This window comes from Podospora pseudoanserina, chromosome 6 (assembly GCF_035222485.1).
Source record: "Podospora pseudoanserina strain CBS 124.78 chromosome 6, whole genome shotgun sequence".
Taxonomy (NCBI): domain Eukaryota; kingdom Fungi; phylum Ascomycota; class Sordariomycetes; order Sordariales; family Podosporaceae; genus Podospora; species Podospora pseudoanserina.
Window position 1 is genome coordinate 2045093 of NC_085925.1, and position 24287 is coordinate 2069379.

Genomic DNA, 24287 nt, shown 5'->3' on the forward strand with positions numbered 1-24287 from the left:
GCTGGAAGCTTTCTTCAAGGAATATAGCGCTAAAACTTTAAGCTTTTCTCGACGTTTTGAACAGCCCAAAAGATTCAAGGGTCCAGATGTTACGCAACACGACAGAAAAACCATGCAGAAACGACTCTCCTCTCTCGTCAGCACGGCCTGATTTGGCACATCTGTAGATGTTATTCTGTAAAAGACCGTTCTCGGCACAAGGTAACAACGGCATCCCAATCCGTAGCCTTTAATGCAGGTCGGTTATTTCCAGATGACGTTATGCTTGGCCGCTGTGGTAGCCAATTGAGCAGCTCGGCATATCAACATTTTGAAGGGAGGATTGCAGCAAAAAGCGAAATCACTCCAGCCCGTTTCCAGGAATTGAACCCTGTCAACTTGTCAAGACATGTCCAGAACCAAGGTTTCTAACAGCCAAAGACTGTCGCGATAAGAAGAAAAGGGCCACCACCAGCACATGTGCTTCGTCCACGCAAGATGCATACTGTAGGAGCTGTTGACCCACATGCTGCCAACATTTTTGTCGGTTTTCGGTGCAGAGTTCCGCCTTTCCTGGGACCAGCCGCTGTTGCAGAAGTTGAAAATCCTGAGGATCGTCCATGTGAGAAACACAGCTGCCTTTTTCTGTTGGTTCCTATGTCGGAAGGATTGCGTATGGCTCGCCTGGGCGCATCGCCAGCAACTGGACTTTGTATCTCACCTCACCTGATCTCGGTATAGAGACATGTAACCAGGAGAATGGCCATGTAAACCAGCGAGGCCCACCGGATTGCCGCAAGCCAGCCACCTCGCGACGACCTGAAAAAAGTCCCGGTCAATAAAGCAACAGGTGTGAGGTGGTGCATGCTGCAGGAGGGAAATAATTCCCAGCTTTGGAGAGCTGGGTTGCAACAGCTTGCCGCCCACTGCCGCTCTGGAGCTTATATTCCGCAGATTCCGCCCATCCCAGCCTCACCACCCCCAGCTTCAGGTTTCTCTTCTTCTTGGACGGAATCAGGAAGCACTCGTTTATTCTGTCGCCTGAGACAAAGTCGCTCGTTCGCCATACCGTCAAACAAAAACACGCAGTAGATGTCACAGACGTCACCTGAATCCTGGCACCGAAAACGTTTTGTGCCGATCCGGAGGAATCTGGGATCCCCTCGTTGCTCTCTCACACCCTGAACACCCTTATCAAGGGTTCTCGCGTTATTGTTGGTTTCATCCGCCGTGCGACCTCTGCCTTGGACCCCACCGCCGCTGAGGATCATCATACGCCCTATGCGATATCCATATCTGTATTCACAGGGCATTCCAATATTCGGACTCGAAGAGAAGACAGTGCTGGAGTGGAGGGGTTGCTATCAACCTGAGGTGGAAATTCCCCATCCAAAAAAAGCCACTGCGGCACCTGCGTCGAATCATCTCGGCCCGTTTGGAGGCTGGTCGGAACGCTTGTTTCCAAGCCATAGGCGGCCAATAGCGGGCTGCAGCGCTGTGCACCTGCTAGCCTGCCACAGCCTAGCGCTGGGATTCAAGGGTGGGCTCCCCGAATCGAACCTGCATCGACCACCCAGAGCTCGTGGTTTTCACATCAATTTTGTTTTTTTTCTTTAATCTTGCCAGTTCAGAGGCTCGACGGTGATAGGGAACAAGCAGCTTGGTGATACTATTACGAGTAGATGCCCAGCCTCTGTCCGGCTCTAACTACCGTCCCCACCAAAACGAAAAAAAGTCTGCCAGCGCCGATTCATGCCCAGCGTTTTGTCGCTGTCGCTGTCGCGCCCCGTCAAAGTCCGTTCCCTCCCGCCTCCGTCTCCCTTGACCTCGAGCTGCCAAGGACCGCACCGCATCGAGAAGCGCAACCTGCCATAACGCACATCCCCAAAGGCAGGAGTCGTCCGCCAACCGACCCTGCTGGGATGACGAGGCACTCATCAGGATCCTCCGAAGACGGTGACACTCTGCACGTCGAGGTTCCTCATGTCAGTTCGTCCAATCAATCCGCCCTGAGGCCACAGGCCGCCGCACAGCCTTCCACCTCAACTAGCCCAGACAGCACCGCCAGCCATCACCACCAACGTCGCAGCAGCGCTGACCCGCGAACCTCGTCCTCGATCAGTCGGAGGTCAACCAGCATCAATTGGAAGCCTACCGAGACCAGGAATGGCTCACTAGAGAAGCCCCCATCGCCGACGCGCCCAACAACCCCCTCTCCACTCGGCCTGATACCGACCGCGAATGGGTCACATGCAAAGAAGAGAGAGATGGAAAAGGCGCACGAGGCCATGTTTGCCGTCCGGCATCAGCGATGGCGAAGCCCGTGGGCAATTGGCCTTCTTGCGCTTGTCGCATCCATCACCGGTATCGCCTTGCTGCTGACGGTGGTTCACTCGTCGGTAACACGACAAATTGATCCAAAGGGCTGTCGAATGTCTTACTTGCGCCCGTCATACGCCAAGCTCAACGAGTTCGACACGGAACACACCCGTCTCGCAAGCAAATATTCGCTGTACATGTATCGCGAACAGGGAATTGACCATGACACAAGGGTTCGGATCCCCCATCATATGTCTTGGTATATGTATGCCAAGCACCTTTGCTAATCCACTGCTAACGTCAACTGCGCGCAGGTACGAGGAGTCCCCGTTCTCTTCATTCCTGGCAATGCCGGGAGCTACAAGCAAGTCCGACCCATTGCCTCTGAGGCAGCAAACTACTTCCACGATGTCCTGCAGCATGACCCCGAGACATACAACGCCGGCATCAGAAGCCTCGACTTCTTCACCGTCGATTTCAATGAAGATATCACGGCGTTCCACGGGCAGACCCTCCTCGACCAGGCCGAATACCTCAATGAGGCGATTCGCTACATCCTCTCGCTCTACCTCGATCCGCGCGTTTCCGACCGAAACCCTGATCTTCCCGACCCGACCTCGGTGATAGTGCTGGGCCACTCTATGGGAGGAATTGTTGCGCGGACAATGCTCATCATGCCCAACTACCAAACGAACTCGATCAACACCATCATCACCATGTCGGCGCCTCACGCCCGGCCGCCTGTGTCCTTTGACAGCCAGATCGTCAAGGCATACAAAGACATCAACGATTATTGGAGGCATGCCTACTCGCAACAGTGGGCCAACAACAATCCCCTCTGGCATGTGACGCTTGTTTCGATCGCGGGCGGAGGACTCGACACCGTGGTCCCTTCGGATTATGCGAGCGTCGAGTCGTTGGTTCCGGACACGCATGGATTCACTGTCTTCACATCGACCATTCCCACAGTATGGACGAGCATGGATCATCAGGCGATTCTGTGGTGCGACCAGTTCCGCAAGGTGTTGGTTCGGACGCTATTTGACCTCTCCGATGTGCACAGGGCATCCCAAACGAAACCGAGGGCGGAGAGAATGCGCGTCTTCAAAAAGCGGCTGCTTACCGGCATGGAAACTGTTGCTGAGAAGACGGCGCCTCGATCAGACCCGACGACTTTGCTTACCGTGGAGGACAATTCTGACACCATCATTGCTCAGGGGGAGCGGTTAGTTTTGCGGCAATTGGGAACCACTGGCAGGGTTCGCGCCCACCTCATGACCATCCCACCTCCCGGGCCTCCCGAAGTCAAGCGCTTTACTTTGATGACCGATATCAAGCTCGACCAGCCTGGCGAGAACGGGAAGCTCGAAGTCATGTTTTGCAGCGTTGTCCCATCGCAACCGGGCCAAACCGGGGCAGGATTTCCAAGCCAAATCGACCTTTCCAAAGGTACTGCAGGAACTACCCGGCTGGCTTGCCGAAATGCTGCCCCAGATGTCATTCCACTCCCTGGATCAAACAAGACAACCACCTTTCCATTCTATAGGGACCTAGAGAAGCAGGTTCTGCCCTTCTACTACCTCGAGTACGACCTGGACGACATTGCTGAACAACAGTTCATTGCAGTGGTGGAGAAGGCAACGAATCCCACCCAAGGTTTCGTGATTGCTGAGTTCAGCGAGCAGTCGCAGTCACACCAAACGGCACAGATCGGCCTTCAACGTCTGCTCACCTCGGGCTTGAAGTTCACCATGCCTGCTGCACGACCGATGGTGACGGAAATTAAGGTGCCATCCTTGCAGTCGAGCTTGTTAGCCTACAACTTGCGCCTGAGCAGCCACTCATGTGGCAACAAAGAGGAGCTCTTCGCCCCGATGGTGAGGCAGTATCTGGTGGAGCCGTTTGAGTCGAAGTATTTTGTCAATGTACGCGATGCGCCGATCAGCCTTCACGGTGTTGCTCCCTACGTCCCTCCGCCCCTTGCCAAGAGGTCCGCCAGCGAGGATGGACTGAGCTTTCAGTTTTGGACCGATCCTACTTGCGATTCCAGCATTGAGGTTGAGCTTGAGGTGGATTTCAGTGGTAGTCTCGGCAAGCTGTATATGCGCTACCGTACCGTCTTTGCTGCGTTCCCGCTGCTCGTGGTGGCTCTCGTGTTGCGCAAACAGTTCCGCGTCTACGATACCACGGGTGTGTTCATCACCTTCACAGAAAGCTTGGATCTTTGCCTCAGGCAGTCCATTCCGTTGATGCTTGCATCGCTCACCATGTTGACCGTGGCCACGGCCAACCCGAACCCAGCTGGCAGCGCAAGCTTCTGGCATTGGAACAAGAGCACATCTTCGCTGGTCGATTTCCACCTCAACGACTATCTGATCGGTACTCAGGACCCGATGTTTCTGTTCTTGATTCCCGTGATTGGAATAATATGCGTCGGAGTGTGCACCGTCTTCAACTACATCACACTTGCCCTCACGCACTTGTTGAGCAGCCTCTTCAACCTGTTGGCATTCCGCCCTGCGTGGGTTCGCAATGATGAACGCAAGAAACAAGGAGGCGCCGGGTTTCTGCCGTCATCACCCAGGCGCAGAATGATCACGACAGCCGTCTTGTTATTCCTCGTGTCTACAGCCATCCCGTACCAGTTTGCCTATCTGGTTGCCTGCCTGGTCCAACTGACAACCACAGTACGCGCGCAGCGAATCGCCCAGGAACTCCAGTCAGCAGCCAACTCGAGCTTTTACAACTACGTCCATTCGATTCTCATCCTCATGCTCTGGATCCTTCCCATCAACCTGCCAACGCTCGTGGTCTGGATACACAACCTGGCTGTTCATTGGCTCACGCCCTTCACCTCGCACCACAATGTATTGTCCATCATGCCATTCATCGTCCTTGTGGAGACCTTGACCACGGGCAAGATGGTTCCTCCGGTCACCGGTCGGATGAAGCACCTCACGAGCATTCTGCTGTTCGGCATTGCCATCTATGCTGCCGTGTATGGAATCTCTTACGCCTACACATTACACCACCTGGTCAACCTGGTCGCGTTTTGGCTGGTCATCCTTCACTCCACCTCGGACTCTTGGCCAATATCGGGGTTAAAACACTTGTACGAAGGAGACGCCGAGGACCGCAAGGGCGGTAAAGAGCCATGAACAAAATCTCCGATTAGACACCTTTGGAATAGACTATCCCGAAAAATTACCTGGACATTCACCAACCTATTCACCTTTTTGATACCCAATCCGAATGGTTCCGAATATCACCAGACCACGATTGTACATGCCTCTTTGCCCGCACTGCCGGCCCTCTTTTGGCTGGCTCGCATACTTTCTGTTCTTTTCATTCTCTACGACACGATTTTATGAGGGTGGATTCCCGTCTGCTTCGACTTTTATAGCACCATAACCAGGGAAATGGGTTTGCTTGGATACACCAGGGGTATTACGGATGGGAGGGAGGATTGATTTTTCTTCGCGCTCCCCTGTTTTTTCTTTTCGCTGTTCAGTTTACGTCTTGATGGATGGGGATAACACATGTGTTTTTTTTTTTTTTTGTTTTTTTTTGGGTTCATAAGGAGCGGCAAATTTTTTTGGTATTGGTCAAGGGTTGTCGTGGTTTGTGGAAATGGCAGCATGGTATAGGATTGGGAAGGGGAGAAACCCCCGAGCCAGTTTTGGCCGCTGATAATGTTTATGTTTCTTTCTTTTTTTTTCTGTTGTCTCTCGCTTCTCCCTTTTTCGACGGGGGTGGTTTGGTCGTCAGACAGACAACACACCTTTGCTCGATGCCCCTCGTTTCAGCTCAGCAACGCCAGCTCATCACCACAGATGGGCAGACCAAGGAGGAGGTAATGGACGATGACACCGGAGACAATAATGGTGTGTGTGTGTGTGTGGTCTCTGATAGAAGAGACAGGTGATCAGAAAGGTTGTCTGTTGGTGTGTGTGGTTTTGATGCTTGTTAGAATAGCGAGATGAGAAAGAGCCAAGAAAGCGAGAGGGGGGGAGTTGGATTATTACTATAGCCGGGATGGTGTAGATAGAGGGGGATGGGAGAGGTGGGGGGGATGGTTGGTGTATATACCACTTGTATTTAATTAGGGAGGGGGAGTAGTGCAGACACAATATCTTGAGAGAGTTGTGTGAGGCAGAAGGGAAGAATATATGATCAAGTTCAAGTACTTTGTGCGGGAAGTGAAGCGGGTTCTTGTTGAGCTGTGAACCCTCAAACCAAGCAATAAGGCTTCTTTCACATAGACACGAAGTATTCCAGCTGTGTTATCCAAAGTCATCTATGGCATCTCAACCAGCATGGGAGATAGTAGTTCGTCAATTTTTTGTCGATCTGAAGCACATAGGTACTTATACATGATGTTCGCGCAGCCTTACACTGCCCTTTATTTCATCTCTACCATGGAGGATACACTTCTTAGGAAGCCAGTCAAATATACCAAGGTCGCCTTGATATACAAAATCGTAACTGAAAAGCCAAAAACCCTAACCCAGAATCCTGCAGGCCTTCTCCCTGCTGTGGCATCTCCACCAATCGAATGCAGGTACCCCTGCAGAGTCACGTGCACGTTGTCCCCCGTCCCAAGTTTTGTGGCGCAGGTGCAGGAGGCAGGATCCTTGGCGCTGCGTCACGTAACCTCCAGCCGCCGCAGCCGTTACCGTCGTCGTCGTCAGTTGGCTCGATCCAGTGTTTCCAACATTCAACTACCTCCTAGCTACTGTCAACAAACCCCGAAGATAAACCCAACGAACCCCGATATCTTTTTGCACACGATATCCGATCGCACCTAACCACGAAATAATTCACCCTTTGAATCAACCCGCCTTGTGTGGCCTGAGGGGCTATACTCAACCACCGCGATGGGCGCCCTCCTCTCCCTCCCGCTGATGGCGGTTCCAAGCCTAGGCACAGTACGCGACCCCCATCCCCCCCAAAGAAACATCAACAAAGTGCGATAGACTAACGATATAACCACAGCTCCTCTCCTTCGGCGCAAGCTGCTGCGGAGCAGCAACCTGCTCAATGGTCTGCTCCGCCTGCGGAAAATGCGGCAACTCGGTCGCAACCCGCATAGCCTACGCCCTCATCCTCCTCGTCAACTCGATCCTCTCCTGGATCATGCTCACAAAGTGGGCCATCGAGAAGCTCCAGCACCTCATGCTCGATTACGTAAAGATCAAATGCGGCGAGGGCGACTGCTACGGCTGGCTAGCAGTCCACAGAATCAACTTTGCGCTCGGCATGTTCCACCTCGTCCTTGCCGGACTGATGCTGGGGGTTCACTCCTCCAAGAACCCTCGCGCGGCGATACAAAATGGTTTCTGGGGTCCAAAGATCATTGCTTGGTTAGGGCTGATCGTGTTGACTTTTTTCATTCCGGATACGTTTTTCCAGTTTTGGGGGAACTACGTCGCGCTGATTTGCGCGATGCTGTTTTTGATGCTGGGGTTGATTTTGCTGGTGGATTTGGCGCATAATTGGGCAGAGTACTGTCTTGGGCAGATTGAGGAGTCCGAGTCGAAGACCTGGAGGGTGGTTTTGATTGGGTCGACGTTGGGGATGTATGTGGCTAGTTTGGCCATGACGGTGGTGCAGTATGTGTTTTTTGCCGGGTCGGGGTGTTCGATGAACCAGGCGGCGATTACGATCAATTTGCTGCTCTGGCTGGCCATCTCGGTCATTTCGGTGCACCCGACTGTGCAGGAGTATAACCCCAAGGCCGGGCTGGCTCAGGCGGCCATGGTGGCGGTATACTGCACCTATTTGACCATGTCGGCCGTGTCGATGGAGCCGGACGAGACGGAGGATAAGCACTGTAATCCGTTGATTGCGGGGCAGGGAACGAGGACTACGACTGTGGTTATTGGTGCTATTGTTACGATGTTGACGGTGGCGTATACAACCACCAGGGCGGCGACGCAGTCTCTTGGTTTGGGGGGGAAAGTTGGGGGACAGATTCGGCTGCCGGAGGAGGACGAGGTTGATTATGAGCACAGCCTCATCACCACGCAACCGGATAACTCGCGGCGTCAAATGCGTGCCGAGGCGCTGAGACGGGCGGTGGAGGAGGGGTCCCTTCCGGCGGATGCGCTCTTGTCGGATGATGATGATGATCATGTTCATGGGCACTCACCCAATGGCGGGGCGATGGACGATGAACGGACGAGCACGCAGTACAGCTATGCCATGTTTCACGTCATTTTCTTTTTGGCGACGGCGTGGGTGGCGACGTTGCTAACGAGTGATTGGGATGATGGGAAGGTGGCGGATGGGGGGGATTTTGCTACGGTGGGGAGGACGCTGTGGGCGAGCTGGGTCAAGATTGTGAGCGGGTGGGTTTGTTATGGGATGTATACTTGGACGCTCGTGGCGCCGATTGTGCTGCCGGGGAGGTTTGAGTTTGAGTAGGTAGGGGGAAGATGAGGGTTGAGATTGGGAAGAGAGGAGGGTGCCGAGAGGGAAGGGGTCAGGGAGAGTGTATTGCATAGTACAGCAGAGCTACTACGGCTGCAGATTCTGGGTTTTTTTTGGGGGGGTGTTTTGGAGTTTTTGGGCAAGTGTTTTGGTAGCAAGCAAGGGTGTGGTTATTCTTGTTTGTGGTGAATATATGGATAGGACCGAGACCATTCCCTCTATGGCCAACTGCTCCTTATGTTGAATGAAGAAAGTGTGAATACCTCCCAATAGGGACGCGGTGTCGGTCGTGGAAGATCACTGTTCTACAGCCTCATATAGCTCGGGACCTTATGTACCATCCGGCTCTCTCAAAGTCTTGATTCCACCTTACAATCTCAATCAAACATAGTGGGCTAGGTGGGATAGCAGGAACGGTGACAGGGAGCCTCGACTCTCCGAATCCTCCCCTAGGCCGCCCATTTATCCCCCCTCTACCCTTTCCTGTCCATCGATTCTTTCCCCCCACTGTCTAAGCTAGTTCAGGGGTGTGTCTGTCCATCTGCAGATATGATGCCGCTTTGTTACACATATTTACCCGTCAAGGTTCTCAGCCCCGTCTCACAATGCTGCAATGACGGAGAACCCTCTCTCCGCGCTGGTTAGATTAACATGGTCTCTGCTGAATACTGTAGGAAGCCGTCACCGAGGCCGAGGGAGCTCTGGAAGTATGCACTGTACTCTCTACCTGCGTGTTCCACCAAATAACCCCCCCCCAATCTCTTCATGCCGTGCATGTCAATTGTGTTTGCCAAAAAGGCAATCTCGGCGAGATACCGAAAGTGAGCGAGGCCATTCCACAACCTTCTCACCATCGTGGGGTAAAATGACTTTTGTTGGTGTAGGTGCCGGTATTACATCATCCATGTACCTGTCCTTCTCTTCTCCATATCAAGACACATAAGGTATGTTCCCCCCTATCCCGAGACGAGCCGTCTCGCCCCGAACCTCCTTCACACCATCAGCCGAAGAGGGTGGTATGTAGGATCCGATACGGCGGAAAAGGGGGGTCGTGTAATCTTGGGGGTCCAAGACGCATGTGGGAGAGGACATATGACCTTGTGATGGCGTCCTGCAAGCAGGGGAAAGTGAGGTAGGTGTGGTTGCGGCTTGATATCATGGTCCGGTGAGGCATCTAAAGTGCATGTAGATTATGCCCCCAAAGACCGACAAGCCCGGAAAACTATCGCGATGGGCTGGGCTCGGTACCTTTGCGATTATCTTGCTGAGTTGCGTGTAGGCCCTGCCGCCCAGCCGGCGTATGTCGCTCCTGCTGCTGCTCAGTCTCTGGTTCCTGTGCAGAAAGGAAAGCAAAATGTTTGCTCCCCCATATACCTACTCCCCCAGCTGCCATCCGTCAAAAGTGTGCAAGAAGAACTCAGTGTTATTCCCCATGCGCATGAGAGAAGAGAGAGGGACGCATCGTAGAAATGGCGGAATCTTTCAGAGCTGCCCGACATGTATCCCGGCAACGAGCGAGCGGGCCAAACTTCCTCACCTAGAAGTAATCCAACAACACCCCAACCCAAGGTGATAACTGATCCTAATTCCGAGATCTACGGCCCGAATCTCGGCCGGAAGAAACAACCTTCCACGCATCGCATCAGGCCCAAACCTACCTAGCTTTTTGACAGGGAGGGCGCATGGAACAAAAACCTCCTTAAGCGAACTGCTGCTGTCAAACACGAAATGATAGGTGTCGTGCAAGTCTCCCCCCGCCGCCTACCTACCTACCTACCTACCTACCTACCTACCTACCTACCTACCTACCTACCCACCTACCCACCTACCTACCACCCACACCCAGAGCAGGAGATAGGAGAAACCGTCCCAGCGGTGCAACGACAACTGGGTCAAAACCAGGACGGAGACCATGCACCCAAGTGGCCTGGGGTAACCAGGCCGCCGCCGCCGTGTTTGTACAACAACAAAAAGGGTCACGCAAGAAAAAAGCGAGCAATATCCCTCCCTCTCCTAGCATTCTTCACCCCCAGCGGCGGCCGAGTCGCATCTTTCCTTGAGGTACACCAAAAAGATCCTATCACCAACCCCCTTCCATCCATCCATCCATCCCTCCATCCATCTATCTATCCGACACCGACCCCATCACCCTGGGCAGCATGTCGGCACCTCGTTCAAAAGATTGGGGGGTTGGGCGGGGTGTCAAACCACGAGCCTTGTCACAAGACCACTCCATTAGCCAGCTATCGTGCAAGGTGGCTTCGAACAAACGGGAAGCTGCAGCCGCATAAAGGGAGGAAGAGTTGGGCAAAGCAGAACAAGGCCCAAACATCCACCGCTTTTCTGCGCTGATTCCGTCAAGATGCTGAACCGGGATAGCCGCTTTGGAAGTACAGCGCAGGAAATGTAAAATGCTGTGTGTGGTGTTGGCAGCAGGAAGAATAATATCTCGTCGAGATCGAGGAGAAAGCAGGATTCGAGGTTGCCCCCCGCAACACCAAGATGGTATTGTCATGATAAACGAGCATGCAAAAGAAGAAGACCCCGAAGCCACAGGAATCTCGCTGCAATATCTTGCAGCAGCGCATAACCCACAAAAGAAGCCAAGTGCTCTCTGCATGTACGGAGATGTCAGCAGCTGCCGTGCTTGAGAGAGAAAGCGGCAGCTAGACCTCCTGAGCACACTGGCAGCCTGAGGAGTCCGGGCTGCGAGAGTTCCCTCTGTAACCGCCGCATCCGAAGCAAACAAGCCTTCAACGACAAGCCTCCAGCATACACAGTCTTCTCGGCCTCGTCGGTCTTATCGAGCCGCGTTGCAGATATACAGCATACATCTGCACAACCCAAGCCCACAGCTGCGCGGCAATATCTGAGCTCTCTATATCTCGTAGACCGGTTGCCCCCCATGGGGGCCCGACCCTCTCTCGTCCGGCAGCATGCCAACAACGCATCGTGAGAAGAAGAAAAAAGGTGTGGTCGTACCATAGTTACTAGCAAACCACCACCGGTCGGAGGACAGCAGCGAATCGGCATCAGACGCAAAACGAAAAGACCAAATCCTCGGCTTGTATCAGAGGTCATCATTCTCATGACGCTTACCGATGTCATTTCGTGAGCAGCGCGCTGAGGCGTCGTTGATGATGCGTGTACCACCGAAATAACATCTTCGGAACAGGGACATGGCCTGAGACCGTGGGTGGGAAAAGTGAGCTGTCATGTCCACACCAAGATGGCCCAACGCACATCCAAGCCCCTAGGTGTCACAGCGACTGATCGGTCGCAGCATCCTGCAAAGTGAGCGGCTCAAACATCTGTCCCCGGTCAGTTGGGCATGGCGCAATGGTGGAAGTTGTCATGAGTGTAGAGGCAACGCTAGAGCGATCCCCCCGTTCCTTTCTATTCCTCTCGTTCTACCTCAGCGGCCTGGTGCGCGGGACGTCCCGCAACACCGAGGGCCGTCATCATACAGCTGGTCGTCTCAGGAGGATGACCAGAACATAAAAGCACCATCCTCCCCCGGTTGTGCCATGGAGCAAGAAGGCTTCCTGTGCACCCGCAACATCACCACTCGAGAAGACCCCATCTGCCCCCACCCAAACCCCCTTTGCCCCAGGCGACCATGCCTCACAGCGTGAGAGATGACAAAGCTTCTGGGGACTACAGTCAAAGGTTCGTGATACCCAGCCGTTCTGCCGCATATTTTCCGAGGGGACTCCCTCTCACAAGTTCCATAGTTCCAGCCGACACCAGGTCACTCCCCCTCCGTCCAGTCAATCTGGGTCCTCCTCAAAGGAGGAATCGCCCATGCTGAAGGCTTGGGAAGCCGAGCATAACCCCAGCAACCTCACCATCACCGAAACGCTTTTCCAGAGCGGGTTGACAAGGTGAGTCGTGATTGATCCTGTGTCTCCTAGGCAGTTGTTTTAGTAGTACTAAGCGATTGTAGTGCCCGCACTGGGACTTGAAGCACCGCCCGCAGCATCCGTTTGGGGTTGCTTTCGAGGCCGAGAGCGTGTTGTGATGAGGACAAGATTTTTGGCGTTCAACGTCTTGACAACGATATCCGTTGCCGTTGTATATTTCATTACTTTTGGTGTATCCCAGATATCCGCCCAGCATGCTTGTAAGGGGAATGAAACCAGATGAACATCCCAGACGCCCACCGTTTCCCGTGCAGTCCGAAAATCGTCAGTCGTAATGGCTAGGTGCGAGCCTAAGCTGATGGTGTCGAGCTTCCGCCGTTGGCCTCATTTGCGTGAAAGCCATCGATCGTCAGCGTCACAGCGCCGGCTTGCACAAGCTAGAGTCAAAATGTCAGACCGAGCCATGCATCAGAAAGCGGTTTGGGAATCACAACTTACAGCACGAGTAAGATCGTCGATGAGATCGTCCACGTCCTCGATACCCACACACAAGCGAATGATGTCCTCAGGCATCTGCCTCTCTGCCCTTGTCTTTGCGTCGATGCTAGCATGGCTCATACGGCATGGCATGCTGATCAAGCTATTGACACAGCCGAAACTGACACTGATACCCCAGAGCCTGGCAGCTTCCACTATCCTTTCGGAAAGGGCGACATCGCCAGTCTCAAAGGAAAGCACGGCACCGGCACCACGAGCCATGGACCAGTGCAGATCGTACTGGGGATGAGACCTGAGACCTGGATAGCGAACTTTGAAGCCGTGTGACTCGAGAAACTCGGCAATTCGTTGAGCGCTGGTCTGCTGCTTCTCCATGCGGATGGCCAGTGTCTTGACACCCCTCATGAGCAAAAAGGAGTCGTTGGGGGAAAGTCCACAGCCGGTAGCATTGATAGTAAAGTACATCTTGTCTCCGATCTCTGCGTCATTGACGGCAATGACACCGGCCATGATATCGTGGTGACCGGAGAGGTACTTGGTGCCGGACTCGTAGGAAATGTCGGCGCCGAGATCCAGAGGGTTGCAGAGCATGGGCGACAGCATGGTGTTGTCGACGACAACCAATGCCTTGCTGTTGGCCTCGTGCGATGCTCTAGCGATCGACGCGACATCGACGATCTTGATCAGCGGGTTCGTCGGCGTCTCCAGCAGAACCATGGCCGTCTTCTCCGTAATCACCTCCTTCACGGCGTCGACGTTGGTGGTGTCGACGTGATGCACAACAACCCCCTGGTTGTTCTTCAGATATGTCAGAAGCCGGTTCGTGCCACCATACAAATCATCGCCCGTGATAACCTCGTCACCCGGTTTCAGAAGGCGTGTAATGACATCCAATGCACCCATTCCCGAGCCGACAGCCAGGCAGCGGGTCGCATTCATGATCTTGGCCAGGTGGCGTTCAAGATGGGTCCGGGTAGGGTTTCCCGATCGAGTGTAGTCATACTCGTTGCCGCCGTTGGAAGACGTTTGCTTGAAGGTGGCCGACTGGTAGATCGGGATGCTCGAGGCACCATACTGGTCCTTGGAGTCAGTATAGACGAGCTCGGTTGCGAGAGCATACCGGCGTGACCCAGGGTGCGGACTCGATGGGGCAGGTGATGGGGGGAGAGCATGGCCATCGAGATCGACTCTGGAGAGGGCCTTCTTCGCGGCCTGCGCGGGCGTACTTGGGGAAGCCATTGGGAGCGAGTTCCTGTGTGGTGGGTGACAGGCAGGTGACTCAATATCAGGTTTGTTGGAGGCGGGGTGGTTTTTGCGGGATGGAAGCCGCAAAGCTAAGGTAGGTATCGGAAACACAAGAGGAAGGAGGGCCAATGCTTTATGTTGTAGAGTCAAGAGTCGAGAAGACGATATGATACGGTATGATATGATATGGATTTTCCGGGGAAAACTGGATCGGCGCGGGACAGCGTTGCGTCTTTTCTCTCCACGAGTTGTCAGTATTCGATGATATGATTCGGGGATTGGGGGTTGGCTGGTCAGTCTGTAACACACTGCCATCGCGACCGCTCTTTACTCCGGAGTCGGACAGGAGTTGTTCTGCTAGGGGGGTACTTGGGGTTCTGGTGGCAAACATGTGACAAATCAGGTAGCGCCGTAGCCAACTTACAGCAAAAGCGCAGTGGGTCATCCAAATGACGTGCTTGCCTGCCGCGGATGAACCCGTTTTGACAGCAATGTACGAGCTCACTTACATGGTATGATGACTCTGAGCAAAGAGCGAGGGCACTGTCACGTCAGCCCGTTACCGAAATCTCTTCCTGTCTGCCCTCTCATTCCTATGGGGTAATGAGGGGAACATGGTCATCCATCTTGATTTGCCGTGTCAGTGCCCAAGGCTCGGCTCCGGGCCGACAGCAGCCAGCACGCCGGCTAAAGGCTATGTCACGAAGTATCACTATCACCATGAGATAGAGACCTGTTTCGTGTGTTTGGTTGGTTATTTATTACTCTAAAGCAGACTTTGGAGATATTGGAGATGAAACTCGCTCCCCCCCCCCTGTCTGTCCAGCCGGGGAAGCATGCCGCTGTGTCAATCGCTTGTTCCGCCAACCCCCAATCTGTTCGTGATATACGAACAGACACTCTGATCTATCGCTGCTCGTTTGTCCTATCAATGCCATGAACCATGAACCATACACCCATCCCTCTAAGAGAGCGTGGTAACAACATCCTCTTCGAGTTCCTGCACATCACGCCATTCGCTTTCGGATTGCCCATTAGTAGCAGCAGGCGGTGGCACATGAAGGACCTGTCCGCCTCGCCGACCGAAAAAGTCATCGGTTCTGATACCGCGGACGCCCTCTGGGGCTACCCGGGACATGGACGCCCCGGACGCACGATGCTGGCGGATATACTCTCTCATGGGAACCATGGCGGCGTCGCGGCACGCTTCCTTGAGATCGCTTCCGGACATGCCCGCCGTGACCTTGGCAATATAGTCAACATCAAAGTCCGGATCACGCTTGGTATTCCCGAGGATCAATTCCAGAATGCGACGACGCTGCTCAGTTCCCGGAAGAGAAACAGGGAATTTCTTGGGCATTCTCCTGAGAATGGCCTCGTCGATGGCGTTTATCCTGTTGGTGGCACCGAGCACAACAATACGTGCAGGAACACCGGCGGCGTTGGACGAGGTGAGACCATCCCATAGCGTCATGAATCTGGGCAAGGTCAGGAATAAGACGGTATCAAACGGCAACAGGGGCCACTTACTCAGCCTTGACCATGCCACTGGCTTCGTGCTCGCCATTGTGTCGTTGCCCCAGCACAGCGTCAATCTCATCGATGAAGATGATGGCGGGCTCAAGCTTGCGCGCCAGAGAGAAGACGGCACGGACCAGCTTGTTGGAGTCGCCATACCATTTTTCCGTAAGTGTCGAGATGTGAAGGTTGATGAACGAGGCACCGCTCTCGTGTGCCACAGCCTTTGCCAGCATCGTCTTGCCACAGCCTGGTGGGCCGTACAGCAGCACGCCAGATGGTGCAGCCAGGAGAGACCCACCATGCTGGTACAAATGTGGCATCGTTAATGGGTAGATGATAGCCTCCTTCACTTCTTCAATGATTTCCTCCAATCCTCCAATGTCGTCAAAGCCAACCGGGATGTCCTCTGGCGCGACGACCTCCAGTGCTACCTGGTTTTCGTACTCGTTCAGAACCAAGTCCTCAACGCTGGTCTTTTGTGATGCATCTGTGTTGGCTGCGTCATTTGCGCTGTTCTCGGCAATCTTCTTTCGTATCCTTTGCAGGTTCGCCTGTGCCCTTTTTCGTGTCGCTTCGTTCTTCTCGTGGTCTGGGTCGACTACCCGCGCAAAGTAGGGGGCGACGACATCTTTGAGTAGCAGGTATGCGGTTAGGGCCTGGGGGAAGGAGTCAGCAAACACAAGATCACACATGCGCACGTAGGGGACAGCATAGTCCGTACACCAGCTGCAAGGAGCATGCCCGAGGTCAAGCCCGCCCCCAGATCTCTTAAGCGCTTGTTGTCGCTCATGCTGTCAACGCAGCGGTGCGAGATGTCGCACAGCTGCTAGGTGTCGGTTCAACCAGAAGTGGGGTTTGAGGATTTCTGGCAGGTCAGACAAGGTAATAGCAATGGGTTTACAGGGTCGTTTATATAGGAGTGCCAATGGGTGATGTGTCGTGGCGAGGGGGAGTTGAATGCACCGAGGAGCAATGGCAGGTGTGCCGACAGCCAGCCCGCCAGCGGCATGACCCGACCGACGACCATGTGCAAGCGCCACTCAGTGGCTGAAAGACCAGGGGGTTTGTGCGACACTGAGTGGGCCTGGGCCACGTAGCTGGGTGCTCTAACCGTATCTGTAGTAGTTGCTACCAAGCGGTGGCCCATGCACAATGCCCCTCCTGCGCCAAAGTAAACAAACTGCAAGGGCAACGCGAGCTGAGAGAGCCGCAAACCTTCCCCCTAACGCGTCGCTACTCAGGGCACTGCGCATCGCCACACTTTTTTTTTTTTTTTTGCGACTGCTGCTTGTAATTATTGCGTAAGGCTCAGGTGAAAACGGACGCACGGGACTCTTTGTGTCTCGAGCTATTCAACTTTTGGCATTTTTGTTTGAATTCATAAACGTCAAGGAATCCCAAGCAGGGGTTTGCTCGATGCTAAGAACGAAGATCCGCTCTCAGCTGCTGGAGCTGGTGGATTCGGATTCAGAAGACGGACTGGGTGGAATCGCGCGCACATCATCATCATCATCATCAACCTCAACTGCCGCTGCCAACATTGGAAGACCGCGCAAACTAAACTCCAAGAAAACAACCACATCCGCCATCATGCCGCCAAAGAAGAGAGGAGCTGCCACAAAGGCAACCGCCGCGTCAAAAGTCACCAAGCCAGAACCAAAGAACACCGCCACGACGCGTCGCGCTGCCGGGAGAGTCGCGGCAGCAGTAGAGAAGGAAGTCCTAGGAGATGCGCCAGCTGAGAACGCGCCGGCCGAGAAGCCAGCAGGAAGAGGAAGAGGGAGACGCGCCGCTGCGGCTACTACACCAGTCGAAGAAGAAGAAGACACAGAAATGGCCGACACCACCACGTCAGAAACCACCAAAACCACCCGCGGCCGTCCCAAGAAGACTGTCGCAGGTAGGAAACCCTCCGCCTCCTCCTCCCCAGACGAAACGGTCGAAATCCCAGAAACTCAACCCTCCGCCCTCGAGCCCGGAACGCCCATTTCCGACAACGACACAGCAGCCCCCACCATCGCACCTCCCCAACCGCGCTCTTTTTCCGTCAGCCCCCAGAAGAAACGCCCATCCGTCACCACAACCACCTCCTCTTCCGAAGCAGACCTCCGCCGCCGCCTAGGCGACCTAACCAAATCCCACTCGGCCCTCGAATCCAAATACAACGCCCTCCGCGACACCACCGTCCCCCAAGCCGAGAAAACCTTTGACTTGTACCGGAAAACATCCGAGTCCAAATCCAAGCTCGCGGACCAGCTGATTGCCTCTTTAAAAGCCGAGCTTTCCACCGCCAAACAATCCAGCGCTGTCATCCCCTCCCTCCAATCAGACCTGTCAACCGCCCAGGCTCAAATCGCGAAATTTGAGGCTCAGGTTGCGGAGCTGAACAAGACGATTGCGGAGCAAAAGACGGAGATCAAGGCGCTGAATATGAAGTTGGCTGCTGCGAGGAATGCGGAAGCGGCGGCAAATAGCAGGAGTGTGACGGCGCAGGTGCCGGGGAGTGCGATGAAGAAGACGTTGGGGGTTGGTGGGGTGAGGGGGACGGGGATGCAGGTGCAGGAGGCTACTTTGGCCGCGCAGAGGAAGGAGGATCTGTATGCGGATTTGACGGGGTTGATCGTCAGGGGGGTGAATGTGGGGGGGGAGGGGGTCGAGTTTGATTGTTTGCAGACTGGGAGGAATGGGAGTAAGTTTTCCTGTGACGGCGGAGAGAAAACGGTGGCTAATATGATGGCAGCATTACATTTTAAACTCACAATGTCGTCTGGGGATGGGGATGAGTCGCAGTGCGAGTATAACCCCATGTTGGATACCAATAGGGACAGGGCGCTGATTGATGTGCTGCCGGAGTTTTTGGTGGATGAGATTGCTTTTCCTAGGGCGCAGGCGGGGAAGTTTTATCAGAGGATCATGAGGGCTTTAAATGAGTCTTGATGTGTATATACCGTAGACTGTAGGATAACCTTGGACAGGACATGGGTGCTTGTGGGATTATCATCATTTGGTGGGTTTTCTATCCTGTAACTTGTTGACATTATTCACGGCATGGTGGGAGAACATGGTTTGCTTTTTTCAGGGTGGTGGGTAGGATATTGGCGGTTGGAGTTTGGGCGCGTTTTTCCTCAATCGAGAAGTCATCACTTGAAACAGTACTCGCACGTCTCCAGTCACCATCAGTGTGTGCGGTGAGAGGCATGCGTTTTAGGTCGGATGGTCAAGTGTTAGAAGACGGCTGGGCTCGACAACAAACTTGTTATCTAAGTGACAGACAATGTTTCTGTCTCATCTCGTGTTGATCATATGTTGAGCTCAGAAATTCGGATCCAGGAGCAATCGCAAAGGACATTCACCCCCACCCCCCTCCCCCTCGGGTTTTCGTAACCGGCCACCCAGCCCGGGGTTTGGCCGGTGAGCTTTTTGCTGTTTTTCGACTTTTTTTCTTGTTCCATACGTCAAGGGTGATATAATGAATTATTGTTTTGACATGCAGGTCTGTTTCCTTTCTTTCCCATCTAACAAGATGGGTCATTATCTAGCAGCAAGGCTTTCCCAAACCACAACAAGTAAGGTCGTGCCCCTTCTACCGCTCCAGCAAACCACTGTCCTAATGGAGGTTTCGATTTAGAGCAACAGAGCAAACATGACATCGTTTCACCTGACATTATCGACGGTGGAAAAAGTAAATATACCCATCCCTTTCATGTGACCAATGCCATCAGAGATACTAGATACAGAAAAGACATGTATAACATTCCCCCCTTCCCCCCCCAAACCTGTTCATTCACATAGGTATTCATACATCCCATCCCAAACCCATCCCTCTATCTCCCCCTCCAATTAAGAAAACCCAACCCATCATCCCACCCCCCATCCCTACTCGTTCAAAACCGAATACCTACTCCTCATGGCAGCCACATGCCCCCCCTTCACCTCCCCATTCCCCTTCTTTTTCTTAATCTCCAAAGGAGGAGGCGTAACCCCCGCCCTCCCCTCCTCCGCCTCCCGCCCGCTAACATGCCTCATCCTCACCCCCACCCCCACCGGCCCACCATCAAAATCATTCCCACTGCTCACCTGCCTCATATTATTCCTCTTCTCCTCCTCCTCCACAACCCCACCAAGCCCCAAACTCCCCACGATAACCGGCGGCGTCCTCGCCTTCAAATCCCCATACGGCTTGGAATAAAAACTCGAATCCGCCTGGATGGAACTCTGTCGATTCAGCTGTTTCCGAACAGGCGTCTTCATCTCTGTTATGTCGCCAGACACGCGGCGGTCATTGGGGCTGACCTCCCCCAGGATTGAATCCCTCAGCCTTGAAAAAGGGGTGGAATGCCTCTTTGGTGGCGGGGACGGGGAGCGTGGGGGGTGGGAACCAAGCGGGTTAGGATGGGCCGGTGAGGGTCCGAGATTAGTCCTGTAGTTGAAATCATTTTCATCATTGTCCGAAGACTCGGAGTCGGGGTCGAGGGTTTGGTACTGCGGGTTTCGCTGCGCGGTGCGGCTGACCAGGCTGGGGGTTGTGTACCATGCCTCTGTGAACCTCGCTGTCCTCGGCTGCTGGACTTGCGACGGGGAAATCGGGGTGGGGTGGTGGGATTTAACAGCCGAAGTCTGAGGGTGGTCGTCATCGTCGTCGGAAAAGGTGGTTGGGGGGTTGAACATTGACCTTGGCCGGGGGGCGCCGAGATCCGTCTCTCCGAGTGGGAGCTCGGTGTAGGAAGCGCGGGATTTGGTTGGGGAAGATTGCCCGCTGGAATGGGCGGGAACAGGAGGAGGGGCGGACATGCGGTGAAAGTCCTGGGCTGTGCCGGAGGAGCGGTTGGAGTGGGGGATTTGGTATTGTCTCGACGGGAGGCCCTTCCTTGAGTCCTGGGAGTCATACGAGCTTTGACGGGTGTGCATGAAAGGCACGGAAGGGGGGCGGGAGGTGTCCGGGTCGTAGGCTGGGAGGCTGTCACGGATGCGGTCCGAGAGGGTGCTGACGCGCTTTTCAGAGTCCGAGTAGCTGGTGGTGGTGGTGGTGGTAACGATGGAGGACTTGTTGCGCTTGTGGGCGCGGGAGGTGAAGCGGTTCTCGAGGGGATTCATGTCTGGGGGCATCATGGAGATGCGGCGGAACACGACGCCGAGCCAGAGGGAGATGGCGAGGGAGACGAGATGCAGCCCAGCAGCGCCCATGAGACCGTAGTAGAGGGAGGGGACAAAGTACTTCTGGACAAGATCTTGGTTGGTGAGAAGAGTGGACCACTTGTCAGCCTGGTTGCGGCATGAAAAGATGCCGTAGGTGTAGAGCGGGAGGACAGCAAGGTCGGAGATACCGCCAAAGACTTGGTAGGCTGCTGATGAGCCGGGGGTCTTGCCGGATGCTGGCTTGGAGTGGTGGTAGATGGAGTAGATGCAGTGGATGATCACGACACCAAACTAGCAGAGTGTTAGACCATATGTGACTGAGAGTCAATATTCCACACGCAAGGACTCACGGTGACGCGCATAACCCATCCTGTTAGTTCCTCAAACCCCTTCAAGAGAATGCACAGAGTCAGAAAACCAAGGGCGGCAATTAACTCGAGCACACGCAGACACAGCTGCACAGCTCTCATCCCCTTGATCCAGCTCTTGGTCGAGGCACCCAGGGTCCTAAAGTTGGTCCGGCCTGTCGGGACGACATGGGCACTATGGTCAATGTTAGTACCTGGTTCCTGCATAAGACTGGAATGCAGAAATGCAGAAAAAGGTGTGGAGTTGCATACTCTGGATGGCGGTTGATCGAGACAAGCGGGCCGTTCGGCTTCGGCTTCGGCTTCTTCTTCTCATAACTCGCCCGAGTGACGGCCTTAGGGTCAAACACGGGAACAGGGAAGCGTTCGTCGTCCTTCAAGACTGGCTCGTACATGTACGGTTGGTTGGAGCCCCCCATGTTTGCGACCGGCGCCTTACAACGCTGTGGTTCTCTGGAGGTGGTGATAATTGGAGGAGTGCGGTATGCAAAAAAACACACAAGAGAGGGTCCCGCGGGATCAAAAAGGACGTCAATGCCGGAGCTGTTCAGCTTGTGGTACAGTTGATCCTCTTTTGACAAGCGTTGACGGGGCAACCAATGCAAGCGCTGTCAGCTCTGCCCTGTTCGAGCTGTGCCAGCCATCCCGAGACGGGAAGGGGAGCAAACGCCGCGGGACTTGACTGGATGAAACATGGTTGTATTTTGTCCCGAGTGTCACACCGCCTCGGTCGTCGCACTCATAATTATCGCCATGATCTGGTGTCTGTCAGCCATGCCTTGACGTTGTTTTTGAAGTGATGCTCGGGCGGGGCTGTGATCACTGATGCCCTTGTTTCGGGGTGGGGTTTTTGCGATCCAAGCTCCAAGCTTCCCTTGGCGGCTGCGACATCACTGGGCTGACCCCGCTATCTCCGGCCATGCCCCCACTAAAACATCCGAACTGTAGGGCCGACAACGCCGTTAGCAGCGCCGGAGCCGGGCCCCGAACCCCGAGTTTTGCACTGTGACTCGGTCCGTGAGCTGCATTACTTATTATATGAGGCTGGTGGCTACAGTCTTCTTCTTTGTGCGTGACCCTCTCTACCCTAAACTGATACCAGCTCACCACCAGTGGGCTCGGCACCCGCTCTATTCCTCATGGCCACCATCGCCCGGGCAAGGCCGAGGGCTTTTCAACAATGGAATCGACAACTCGCCTTGGCATACACAAACCAGGTCCGGAGGGCCTCCACCACCGTTGAGCCGTTCCGGCTAGCAATCATCGGCTCCGGTCCGGCTGGTTTCTACACGGCGTACCGTTTCATGAAGAACAATGAACACGCCAAGGTGGACATGTATGAGTCCTTGCCGGTTCCTTATGGGCTTGTGAGATTTGGCGTTGCTCCAGACCATGCTGAAGTGAAAGTAGGTATACATGATGCTGTCGCCCTTGTAAAAGCAAAAGCATAATCACTGACAAGTTGCCAGAATTGTCGAGAGAAATTTGAAGAGGTAGCCGCTTCCCCTGACTTCACTTTCATCGGCAATGTCACCGTCGGTGCTTCTAGTGACCACCCAGACGGCGCCACCGTCCCCCTATCCAGCATTCTCCGCCACTACCACGCCGTAGTCTTTTCCTATGGCTCCTCCGAAGACAGGAAGCTCGGCATTCCAGGGGAAGAACTCAAAGGAGTCTTTTCAGCCCGTGAGTTTGTCGGGTGGTACAACGGCCTCCCGGAATATGCCGACCTCAACCCAGACCTTAGCCTAGGGGCGCATGGTGACACCCTCATCATCGGCAACGGCAACGTAGCCATGGACGTTGCCCGTATTCTCCTCAAATCCCCAGAAGAACTCGCCAGAACAGACATCGCCGCCCACGCCCTTGACGCCCTCTCCAAAAGCAAAACCCACAACATCCGCATCATCGGTCGACGCGGGCCCATCCAAGCAGCCTTCACGACCAAAGAACTCCGTGCCCTCTACAAACTCCCGGGTGTCGAGGTCCGTCCTTATGAACTCGAACACCCCACAGCCTACGACGCCCTCCCCCCACCAATAAAGCGACGAACGGAGCTCCTCAGCAAGGGCTCTTCCCTCCCACCAAACCCGTCAAACCCCTACCCCTCCGTCACCTTTGACTTCTGCCTCTCCCCTCTCGAATTCGACCACAAACCTGAACAGCCCTCCTCCACCCCCCCAAACTGGGTCACCTCCGCCACCTTTGGCAAAACCGTCCTCCAAAACCCAAACCAGCACCACCCCTCCACCGACTACGAAACAAACAACCACAGGGAATACTACAACCAAAAAGCCACCGCCCGCCTCCCCCCCCAGCCCAAAACCGTCACCTTCAACACAAGGTACGTTTTCAAATCCATCGGGTACAAGTCCACACCCCTCCCCGAATTCTCTCTCCTGGGCATACCATTCAACACCTCCACCGGCGTGATACCAAACGACGGCATCGGCCGCGTCCTCACCAAACTCCACCGCCCGCATCAACTCCCCTCTTCTTCCCACCCTGCTCACCATCAGCCACATATCGAGCTGCCGCATCACTTCAAGGGGCTGTACTGTTCCGGCTGGGTGAAACGTGGTCCTCAGGGGGTGATTGCCGAGACGATGATGGATGCTTTCACCACGGCGGATGCCATCACCGAGGATTTGACCAAAAGGGAAAAGTTCTTGCCGGAGGGGGAGTGGGGGCAGGATGGGAAGGGGTGGGAGGCTGTCAAGGCGGAGGCTTTGAAGGGGAATAGCAATGCGAGGGTGGTTAGCTGGGAGGATTGGAAGGCGATTGACAGGGCCGAGATTGAGAGGGGGCAGAAGGCCGGGACGGGGAAGGAGAGAGAGAAGTTTGTGAGGAGGGAGGATATGTTGGCTGTTTTGGGGGACGGGGGGAGGTGAGCGTGAATGGTGTTTGCACGATACGTAGCAAAGAC

The 24287-nt window shown here is 54.5% G+C and overlaps 8 protein-coding genes across 8 annotated transcripts; 5 read left to right on the forward strand and 3 right to left on the reverse strand.

The window, feature by feature from the left end:
- Nucleotides 1-526: 526 nt before the first annotated feature.
- BST1 (GPI inositol deacylase) lies at nucleotides 527-6476 on the forward strand. The gene is made up of 2 exons (XM_062948660.1): nucleotides 527-2531; nucleotides 2613-6476. The coding sequence occupies exons 1-2, from the start codon at nucleotides 1662-1664 to the stop codon at nucleotides 5454-5456; spliced, it is 3714 nt and encodes a 1237-aa protein (XP_062797598.1). The 5' UTR covers nucleotides 527-1661; the 3' UTR covers nucleotides 5457-6476.
- Nucleotides 6477-6940: 464 nt separating this feature from the next.
- Nucleotides 6941-9102, forward strand: TMS1 (Membrane protein tms1). The gene is made up of 2 exons (XM_062948659.1): nucleotides 6941-7226; nucleotides 7294-9102. Exons 1-2 carry the CDS (start codon nucleotides 7176-7178, stop codon nucleotides 8722-8724), a joined length of 1482 nt encoding a protein of 493 aa, XP_062797599.1. The 5' UTR covers nucleotides 6941-7175; the 3' UTR covers nucleotides 8725-9102.
- Nucleotides 9103-9663: 561 nt separating this feature from the next.
- Nucleotides 9664-14330, reverse strand: STR3 (cystathionine beta-lyase; the record flags this gene model as incomplete). The annotated part of the gene is made up of 3 exons (XM_062948657.1): nucleotides 9664-11344; nucleotides 11713-13030; nucleotides 13092-14330. 2 exons carry the CDS (start codon nucleotides 14328-14330, stop codon nucleotides 12944-12946), a joined length of 1326 nt encoding a protein of 441 aa, XP_062797600.1. The 3' UTR covers nucleotides 9664-11344; nucleotides 11713-12943.
- On the forward strand, nucleotides 11998-12804 carry QC764_601420 (uncharacterized protein). Its single transcript, XM_062948658.1, has 3 exons — nucleotides 11998-12399; nucleotides 12471-12614; nucleotides 12677-12804. The coding sequence occupies exons 1-3, from the start codon at nucleotides 12350-12352 to the stop codon at nucleotides 12693-12695; spliced, it is 213 nt and encodes a 70-aa protein (XP_062797601.1). The 5' UTR covers nucleotides 11998-12349; the 3' UTR covers nucleotides 12696-12804.
- A 970-nt stretch (nucleotides 14331-15300) lies between the features above and the next one.
- On the reverse strand, nucleotides 15301-17101 carry MSP1 (mitochondrial dynamin GTPase Msp1; the record flags this gene model as incomplete). The annotated part of the gene is made up of 3 exons (XM_062948656.1): nucleotides 16579-17101; nucleotides 15867-16513; nucleotides 15301-15814 (listed from the first exon to the last, which is right to left on the reverse strand). Exons 1-3 carry the CDS (start codon nucleotides 16645-16647, stop codon nucleotides 15301-15303), a joined length of 1230 nt encoding a protein of 409 aa, XP_062797602.1. The 5' UTR covers nucleotides 16648-17101.
- Nucleotides 17069-18992, forward strand: QC764_601390 (uncharacterized protein). The gene is made up of 2 exons (XM_062948655.1): nucleotides 17069-18546; nucleotides 18598-18992. The coding sequence occupies exons 1-2, from the start codon at nucleotides 17274-17276 to the stop codon at nucleotides 18792-18794; spliced, it is 1470 nt and encodes a 489-aa protein (XP_062797603.1). The 5' UTR covers nucleotides 17069-17273; the 3' UTR covers nucleotides 18795-18992.
- Nucleotides 18993-19733: 741 nt separating this feature from the next.
- On the reverse strand, nucleotides 19734-22184 carry QC764_601380 (uncharacterized protein; the record flags this gene model as incomplete). The annotated part of the gene is made up of 3 exons (XM_062948654.1): nucleotides 21614-22184; nucleotides 21344-21536; nucleotides 19734-21284 (listed from the first exon to the last, which is right to left on the reverse strand). The coding sequence occupies exons 1-3, from the start codon at nucleotides 21778-21780 to the stop codon at nucleotides 19734-19736; spliced, it is 1911 nt and encodes a 636-aa protein (XP_062797604.1). The 5' UTR covers nucleotides 21781-22184.
- On the forward strand, nucleotides 21767-24252 carry ARH1 (NADPH-adrenodoxin reductase; the record flags this gene model as incomplete). Its single annotated transcript, XM_062948653.1, has 2 exons — nucleotides 21767-22767; nucleotides 22831-24252. The coding sequence occupies exons 1-2, from the start codon at nucleotides 22501-22503 to the stop codon at nucleotides 24250-24252; spliced, it is 1689 nt and encodes a 562-aa protein (XP_062797605.1). The 5' UTR covers nucleotides 21767-22500.
- Nucleotides 24253-24287: the final 35 nt, after the last annotated feature.

Coding starts and splice junctions, on each gene's coding strand:
- TMS1 (XM_062948659.1), top strand. CDS start 7,176: ATGGGCGCCCTCCTCTCCCTCCCGCTGATGGCGGTTCCAAGCCTAGGC. Junction 7,227..7,293: donor CGGTTCCAAGCCTAGGCACA/GTACGCGACCCC, acceptor ATATAACCACAG/CTCCTCTCCTTCGGCGCAAG.
- QC764_601420 (XM_062948658.1), top strand. CDS start 12,350: ATGCCTCACAGCGTGAGAGATGACAAAGCTTCTGGGGACTACAGTCAA. Junction 12,400..12,470: donor TCTGGGGACTACAGTCAAAG/GTTCGTGATACC, acceptor CCATAGTTCCAG/CCGACACCAGGTCACTCCCC.
- BST1 (XM_062948660.1), top strand. CDS start 1,662: ATGCCCAGCCTCTGTCCGGCTCTAACTACCGTCCCCACCAAAACGAAA. Junction 2,532..2,612: donor GAATTGACCATGACACAAGG/GTTCGGATCCCC, acceptor AACTGCGCGCAG/GTACGAGGAGTCCCCGTTCT.
- QC764_601390 (XM_062948655.1), top strand. CDS start 17,274: ATGCTAAGAACGAAGATCCGCTCTCAGCTGCTGGAGCTGGTGGATTCG. Junction 18,547..18,597: donor GCAGACTGGGAGGAATGGGA/GTAAGTTTTCCT, acceptor ATATGATGGCAG/CATTACATTTTAAACTCACA.